We start from the raw sequence: 8,956 nt of genomic DNA, 5'->3' as shown, positions 1-8,956 counted from the left end.
CTGCAGGTACCAGCTATACAAACGAGGCACAGACATACATGTAGGCAAACACTTCTAAATTTAGAATAAAACCCAAAATTTTATTTTGATAAGAGAATAATGCTCCGAGTTCTAGTACCATAATGAAAAGGTATTGCGGGTTGTTCAGTAGCCCACCTCTTCAGCTCTCTGGAAATTTCCTTATTTACTTTACTGAACTATTGCACATAGCCCTCCTTATCCAAGGCCTCAGTGGCCTGCAGGCAATCACGTCCCAAATATATAAAATGAAAAATTGCAGAATAAACATTTCATCATTTTTAAGCCTTAGGTAATACAGGTCCGTTCATTGGCACATCCACCCTATACGTGGCCTGCCTGTTAGTCACTAATGACCAGATGAACCATCTAGGCGCTACAGTGTTCGCGGTCAGGTGATCTATATTTTTCTTGATGATTTCATCAAGGCACACGCTGGCCTGTTCTGATATGCCAAGGAGACATGAAAGTTCTTCGAAGTGAAGGTTCTTGGCATGCAGAGAGGGTTTGATGCTATCCGTGGCCACAGGCACCTACTGTATCTCGGGCCGTATCCACTAAAGGTAAGAGGACGGACTGTCTAAACTTTCTGAGTCTTTTCTGTTTCTCAGCCTTTACCACAGGCTTTTTTGTTGACTCATTTTTAACTTAGAAGTGTTTTAAGCACCTAGGCAGCGGGTGCTCAATGGTGTGATGGGCATGAGCGCGTGTACGAGATCCTGGTTCCCTGGATTTCTGACAACAGATCAAGATGAGGCGGCACTCAGACTCAGACCACTGGCGGGTCCTCCATGTGGGCCCCTTCTCTAGGGCTTTCCCAGCCACAGACCGGAAAAGGCCAGGGGTGCGACTCATGTCAGGAACCTGAGCACTCAGCAGACTGAGGCAGGGGGATCCCACGAAATGCAAGCCAGATGTGGCTACACAGTAAGCTTTAGGCTAGCCTGAGCTACAGTGTAAGATCCTGTCTCAAAAGTTCTTTAAACAATCACATAAACAAACACATAAACACACACACACACACACACACAGACACACAAACACACACACAGACACATACACACACGTACACACAGACACACACACACAGACACATACACACACAGACACACACAGAGACATACAGACACACACACACAGACACACACACACAGACACACACACACACACACACACACACACACACACACACACACGCACTGCAGCCCGAGTCTCAGACACAGTGGCTGGTTCACGTCTGCCAGCCCAGCACTTGATGCATGGAGGCAGGGGAACAAGAGTTCAAAGTTGGTCTCTGGTACATAGTAAGTTTAGGGTAATAATTAAGTGAACAGGCAAATAAATAAGGGCGTACAGAACTCGTTATATGTGATAGGGTTAGTTTTACATGAAACTCTCCCCCAGCCCTGTGCCAGGCTGTCAAATAATTTTTTTTAAGATAGGGTTTTACTCTGTAGTCCAGGATGGCCTTAACTCACAATCTTCTTTCACAGGAGAATTGCAGCTGTATGCCACCACGCCCAGTTTAAAGCATATTTTTTTTTTTTTTTAGTATAAGTCCAGATCAAAAAGAATGTGGAAAGCTCTGTTTTAGCCACAGGAGAAAGACACCATGGAAAGGGTAGGGGTCCTTGAGTAAGGCTAAGGTTCAAATCCTGACTCAGACACTTGCTAACTGCGATCGTGGGGAGATGACTTGGCCACTCTCATCTCCAGTTTCTCCACTTGAAATTTACATCTAAACAAAGTAATATGTGCTGGACGACCAATCTGAGAATCTGAAGGAGGGGGGGGGGGGTTGGAGAGATATGAATGGGACTGGAGAAATGGCTCAGCGGTTAAGAGCACTGGCTGCTCTTCTACAAGCCCCAGGCTTGATTCCCAGCACCCACATGGCAGCTTACAACCATCCACAACTCCAGTCCCAGGAGGTCTGCTGCCTTCTTCTGGCCTCTATAGGCCCAGAGATACAAGCATTCGAAACACTTATAAAATTAAAAATTAATAAACGAGTCTAGAAAGAGTAATTCAGGCCCTAAACACCACAGCAGCGGTGACAGCTCCTGGGGCTCCCAGTTGGTCGGTGACTAGAATGTAAGGTTATGGGTGAGTCCAGGAGGTGGGGGTGGGAAAGGGTGGAAGCCCCTCGCCCTATTTCTCCCTCCCCCAAGAACACTCACACAGTGGAACTTCGGTGGCTCCTGATGGGCAGGCCCTGCTCAGCCCTCACCAGCCGCTGGTAGGAGATTCCTGTGGACCAACAAACAACACAGAGGAGAGGATAGGTGGGTTTAGGTCGCAGGCAATGTCATCCTGGGCCTCTTACAAGCCAGCTCCTGAACAATCAAGCTGGGAGTGCCCCCATGAGGCTCCAGGCAAACATTCGGAAGACAGCTGTTATTTGGCCCTGGGGGAAGTGCTTTGCTTCCGTGGACTGGTCACTTCCATCTGTAATACACCTCAGTCTTCCCATCAAAGTCACCCTGAGCCTCTCTGGCTGCCCTCTGTCTTTTCTTGACCATTTTGTCTAGGCCCTGTCCCTAGATTGGGAACAGGGAGCAGGAGACAAAGGGATGTGTTGTTAGAGCTCCCATGTCCTACAGACAGGTCTTTTACCCTGGTCCTCAGTTCCTCCTGAAGAGATAGCTAGAGGAGACACATCTGTGGCTGCTCATAGCTTAGTTGCTGGCCCACCTGGGATGCACCAGATTGGCTTCCTTGGAAGTTGAACGCCACGAGAGGGAGAACTCAGGCCCAGGAGGCTGCCTAGTATATTCCTAGACCCTCACACAGTGTCCCTAACGCCTGGGGTCTCCCTGCAGTGGGGAGGGTGTGTGTGCCAGGCACCCATCAATCGCCAGACTGGCCAGGCAGCACCCTTCCACTCTCCTCTTCTCTGCCTGCCTGCTCACACCTTGGCGACCTAGGTCTTGCCTAGTGCCCGCTTTCTCTGACAGTCCGCAGCAGCGCCTGTCTCCCTTCCTCCCCTGTGGCTTCAAACACACTGAAAGGAAACAATGTTCAGAAATAGGCGCAAGGAAGTCCCTGCTGGGCACAAGGCACCCCTGGCTGGAACTGAGCTGAAGAGCCCAGGGAATTCCCCTCGATGCAGAAAAGCCAAGAGAGCTGTAAACACAAAGGCCATGAATTTTGTTTGGTAAACGACAGGAAATTACCAATTCATACTCTTCTAACATGGGACCTAATTGGTTTAATTGTTGGCCTTTTGTGTGATGTTGGCTTTCTATAATTGCCACAGACGCTAATGTTAGGTCTTTGCTAATAGCATCCTTAGAGCAGTAGCTGTTACTCTTAGGATTTGGGATGCCATCTAGTGGCCATTCACATACATTGCAAAGATAAACTCAATCCCACCACACACTCTGACCAAATGACACCTGTGCAACACAGACAAGCAAATCTTCTGTTGATTTTATTTCCGTGTGTGTGTGTGTGTGTGTGTGTGTGTGTGTGTTGTGTGTTTTGCTGGGTAGAGTCCAGGGCCTTGAATCTCTCGCTATTTTCTCCAGCTCTACTTAATGTTGTTTCTATTTTGTGGTTTATTTTGTTTTTGTTTGTTTTTGCATATGTATATGTGTATGCTTGTCTGAAGGTTTATGGGCCCATATGTGTATATGAACGTGCATGCAGTGTATGTGAGGGGTCAGAGGGTGGCAGAGGGTATCTTTCTCAATTGTTCTCCGCTGCTTGATAAAATAGCCAACCTGAAGACACCCCTCAGTGTCCTTTGATCTTTCTTGGTGACGGGTTCCATTATTTATCATAAGGTTTACAGGGATGCCTTGGTGGGCTAGGACCTGCGCTGGGAACAAACTAGAGCCGACTGACACAGGACATCGGACTTTTCCTATGCAGGAAAGTTCCTCCAAAGGAGCCCAGCAGGGTCTCCCAGGTATAGGGGTCACCTGTCTTGGTAGGAATAAGGTGTCAAGTAAATGGGAGAGTACGTCACCATGACTTTTGGACTTAAGTAGATGTAGGTTTACCTCCTAACTCCTGTTCCATCATCTAAACAATGAGCACACCCGTTACTACACCAAGAGCTGTTCTGGGGCCACATGGGACCCGTGTTTGCCGTGTCAAACGAACCGTGAGCACACAATAATGACATCTGCATCATTATCAATGGCGGAAGTCCTGCTTTGATGGAGAGACCTGTCCAAGGTCATGAGCTAGTACGTGCCAACGTCGAGGTCCTTGTCACACAAGGTCCATGTGCCTTCTCCCACACTTGACCATATTGCTTAGACAGGGGGAGTGGATTTCTCACTTATGCATATGTTGGGGGGTGTTGTATCATTTCCTCACCCCGTAGTACTGCATGTGGCTCACTGAGACACAATCCTTAAGGTTTGTGTGCTTTCAAAATTGCTGAATGCCTCACGTGTAAAGGGCCTGTGCCACTGACCTGGATTCCAGATCAGCCCTTAGCAGGCAAGTATGATATTCTTTCTATCTCACTGTGTGAGCACAGAATCAACATTCAATAAACACAGGGTCTGAAGCCCAAAGGGTTGTGCTATGGGGGGCGGTGGTGATGCCATTGGGGGTAGAGTCAGGAAAAAAGAGAAGGCCCCTCCTTGATAACCAGCCCACTTCCTCCATACTTAAGGAGACCACCAGCTGTTTCCCCAGCTGTTGTTTTCATAGCAACTGAGTCTCAGAAACTGTACCGAGGGAGGGTCCAGATGCCTAGGTCCCTTGTCACCTCTTTTTGACTTTGGCAGGACCTATGTCTGAAGGTATCAGCATCCCAGTGCTCACTGCCCCCTGCAAGATCGAAATCAACAGAATCAGCACCCATCTTCACGGTCGGCCCTGATAGAGACGACACTGCGTTCCTATTGTTTAGATGGGGAAACTGAGGCTTACGTATGTTCCCCCCGTTCTACCAAAGGGCCTCCCAGCCACTAAGTACCAGATTCTGACCCAGGATTTGGAATCAGTGGTCTGGTACCAGAGCTATTTGACTCTCCTTCATTGGCTCAAGTTCCCTGGCCTCTATTCCAGCCTTCTCTTACAGCTTCCCTTGGCCGGGCTCACTACAGATGGGAGGGGTCAGGTAGAAATAAGTTCCACCAAAAGTCACACTAAGACGTTCTCCAATAAGCCTACCTCGTGGTCATGTAGAAGAAGGTAACTTTATTTAGCCCATTACTTGCTGAGAGCTAGGGCTTGGCTTCTGTGAAACTACAGGTTACCTATGGACTGAGAAAAGTCATAAGAGTCTTTGTTGTCGTTCCATAGAAATGGTCACATCCAAAGCTCTGGCCCTATCAGAAGTGTCTAAGTGATGAGAGCTCAGTTTGCATCTAATGTCAGTTAGTTTCTACTTAATCTTGTCACTTTGCATCTAATGTCCTCAGTTTGAATCTTATTATAGTTTATGTGAGAAATGTATGTCCACTTCTACTGCTTTTTTTTTTTTTTTTTTTTTTTTTTTTTTTTTTTTTTTTTTGGGACAGGGTTTCTCTGTATAGCCCTGGCTGTCCTGGAACTCACTCTGTAGATCAGGCTGTCCTGAAACTCAGAAATCTGCCTGCCTCTGCCTCCCAAGTGCTGAGATTAAAGGCGTGTGCCACCACTGCTTTTTTTTTTTTTTTCAGACAGGGTCTCACTACACAGCTCTGGCTATCCTAGAACTCACTATGTTGATCAGGCTGGCCTTGAACTTAAAGAGATTCACTTGCCTCAGCTTCCTCCCAAGCACTGGAGTCAAAGGCATGCACCACCATGCCTAAATACTTCCCTGCCTTTCTTGAAGCCAGTTCTACCTTGCTACTGTTAAGTAATGAATGGACTCTAACTTCAATACAGGCGCAGTATACAGCTATGGGAGATGTTCAGCTATTTGGAAGTGATTCTCTGTTACCAGCAGAGGTCATGGTTTCCTATCTCAGTTCTGCTTACTCTCAAAGAGGGATGGGCAGCTCTGTGAGTGCTTCCTGCTCCCGGCATCTGACTTCTCCCTGGTCCTTAGTGTGTATATCTGACACCTCTCATAGTCTCATACCAATGACCCTCAGCAGTGAGTGGCCACCTCTGGGCCCTCCCTCCATTCTCACCATTAATGGCTGCTCCATCTGGCTGTTCACTCCCAAGTTTAGCATCCCATCATCCCAAGTTCCTGCCTCTCCACACCCGCTTGCCGGGCTGCTGAGAAGAGCACTTCTAACCAACAACCCACAAAAGCATCTCAAGGCATTGTGCGTACTCTGCTAAGGCTAGCCGCATGCTTCTGCTAGGAAGTGGGAAGCAGTCTCTCCATAGGTAATGCCCCTCCCCTGTGCAGCAATCTCCCCGGACCACTTCAAATAAAGGAGCCACTCAGTTCGGTGTACACAGAGGCACCCAAAGTTTAAATTCTTTCTCTTGAAATTGCAAAAGGAAAGAAAGGCCTTGTCTCCTGGAAAGGGACCCCGGTCAGCAGCCAGAAGCCAAGACAGGTCCATGAAAGACCTATGCTGATTGCTCATTTAGGATGAGCATGACAGATCAGCTGATCGGCTGGAGATGTAAGGCATGAAGCTTTGCAGAGGAATTCACAAGCAAACATTTCAGTCTTGAACTTTTTTTTTTTTTTTTTTGGTTTTTTCGAGACAGGGTTTCTCTGTGTAGCCTTGGCTGTTCTGGAACTCACCCTGTAGACCAGGCTGGCCTCGAACTCAGAAATCCACCTGCCTCTGCCTCCCAAGTGCTGGGATTAAAGGCGTGCGCCACCACTGCCCGGCAGTCTTGAACTTTTTAGTGCTCCTGAGTTGGGGTATAGAATGTAATGCTACCATCAGCTTGTGTTTACTGTCTATGATGGCAGTTAAATGCCTGGGATGCTAAACACAACCTAGAGCAAGTAAATGTTACAATGGAAAAACAAAAGGATTACAATGTATCACGTATTGGGGGGGGGGTCAGTCAACTAGCTAATCAACATCTAATGATCTAAGTGCTGCTTTTAAAATATCATTTTAAGAGATTTCATTTATTCATTTTTTTATGATGTGCATATATGGTGTTCGGGGGAAAAGTGCTTATATGCATGCAGGTGCTCCAGATGGCCAGAAGAGGGCGACAGTTTGCATGGAATTGGAATTAAAGTGATTGTGCAGTGTCCCACGTGGGTGCTGGGAACTAAATTTGGATCCTCTGTGAGAGCAGTATTTGCTCTTAATTGCTGAGCCATTTCTCCAGTCTCCATTTTAGAAAACTGAATAACATCCTACCAAATGACTGCTACCATACTCTGAACTATGGTCAGGGGTCTGCATCCGTTAATGATTAGGAAGGTCACAGTTGCTGAACATTCTCTCTGCTAAATCTTTGCACAGCCGTGGTTAGTCTTCTGAATTGAGTTTCAAGAATGGAATAGTGGTGTAGAAGGGTGATGCTGGAGCCAGCCCCCATCTCTTTTCCATCAATAGTGGTGTTTTCAGTCTTCTTAAAGTCAGCTACTTTGAAAAGGAAGGCTGTGTCTCCTTCTAATTCTGCATCTGCTTCTCTCCTAGACAGCATTGTTCTCAGGGTCCTTTCTGAAGCATGTGAATCATACACATTCAATATATAATCAATATAAAAAATTTATATTTCCACTGGTGTGTCTGGCAGCTTTTAAAACTGACTCAAAAGAACCTTCCATAGGTCTAAAATAATTTCTACCATCATATATATATATATATATATATATATATATATATATATATATATATATATATATATATTGTCATTGGTGTTCCACATTTGGGTCTTCAGCTCTTCACTTCCAGATCCTCACAGTTCTCTCTGCCTTTATCTTAGCCACTCTTCTGCAACCCAGGGTCACATACCCTATTTTTCTTCCACTATTTTTATTCTCTTGTTTTCCATGCTTAAATCTTTTACTCATCTGCAAGTTATTTTATGCTTAAGACAGAACTTTGTTTAAATTCTTTTTTTATTGAGACACTGTTTCTCTATGTAGCCCTGGTTTGCCTGGAACTTATTATAGACCAGGCTGGCCTCAAACTCACAGAGGTTCATCTGCCTCTGTCTCCAGAATGCAGAGGTCAAAGGTGTGAACTGCCAATGCTCTACTGGATTAGAATTTAGCTCATTTCTAAAATGATCTGCCAGTTATTCTGATACTACTTTTTTTTTTTTTTTTTTTTTTTTTTTTTTTTTTTTGGTTGCTGGGATCCAAACTCAGGACCTTCGGAAGAACAGTCAGTGTTCTTACCCGCTGAGCCATCTCACCAGCCCTCTGATACTACTTTTTAAGTGATCAAGGTTTTTATTGCTGGTTTGACGGTGCCTCTTTACCATGTCATATCTTTTATGTCTTTAATTTGTTTCTAGATATTGCCTTTGGTTCTATTGATCTATCTCTACACCAATAAGTGCCATTTTACTAACTTTAGCATTATGAAAGACCTAGTGATGCAAATTCCTTCTCAATCTCTTCTAAGAACACATAAATAAGAACATAGCAAATGAATAAATTAGATGCTTCTGTAGTCTATGTATAGTTTCAGATAGGCTTTAGTTGTTCCAGTTTAAATGATCTTGGTACTTTCTTTTGTTTGTTTGTTTTTTGTTTTTTTGTTTTTCGAGACAGGGTTTCTCTGTGTAGCCCTGGCTGTCCTGGAACTCACTCTGTAGACCAGGCTGGCCTTGAACTCAGGAATCTGCCTGCCTCTGCCTCTCAAGTGCTGGGATTAAAGGTGTGTGCCACCATCTTGGTACTTTGATTTGGTTACATTATTTCCACTATACCTGATGTTATTATGACATTGGTTCAATCCCACACAATGTATCTCTTCAAGTAATAGTCCTTTAGTTTATGCTGACTTCTCTGCTTAAGTTACTCACACTTCTTATTTTAGATTTTTTTTTTTAGGTTTTTGTCTCTGTTGTATTCCTCCTTCTTTTTTTTTTTTTTTTTTTT

General features: G+C 45.3%; 1 protein-coding gene across 2 annotated transcripts in view; it reads right to left on the bottom strand.

The window, feature by feature from the left end:
- Positions 1-8,956, bottom strand: part of Pik3r5 (phosphoinositide-3-kinase regulatory subunit 5) — a 61,550-nt gene that overhangs the window by 9,777 nt on the left and 42,817 nt on the right. For both annotated transcript variants that reach the window (XM_031352428.1, XM_031352429.1), the window contains exon 6: positions 2,199-2,268. In XM_031352428.1, the coding sequence (XP_031208288.1) occupies positions 2,199-2,268 (70 nt within the window). The remainder of the gene's footprint in view (positions 1-2,198; positions 2,269-8,956) is intronic.

Source organism: Mastomys coucha, unplaced genomic scaffold (assembly GCF_008632895.1).
Source record: "Mastomys coucha isolate ucsf_1 unplaced genomic scaffold, UCSF_Mcou_1 pScaffold5, whole genome shotgun sequence".
NCBI lineage: Eukaryota > Metazoa > Chordata > Mammalia > Rodentia > Muridae > Mastomys > Mastomys coucha.
Note: the sequence above shows the minus strand (reverse complement) of the source record. Positions and strands in the feature narration are given on the sequence as shown.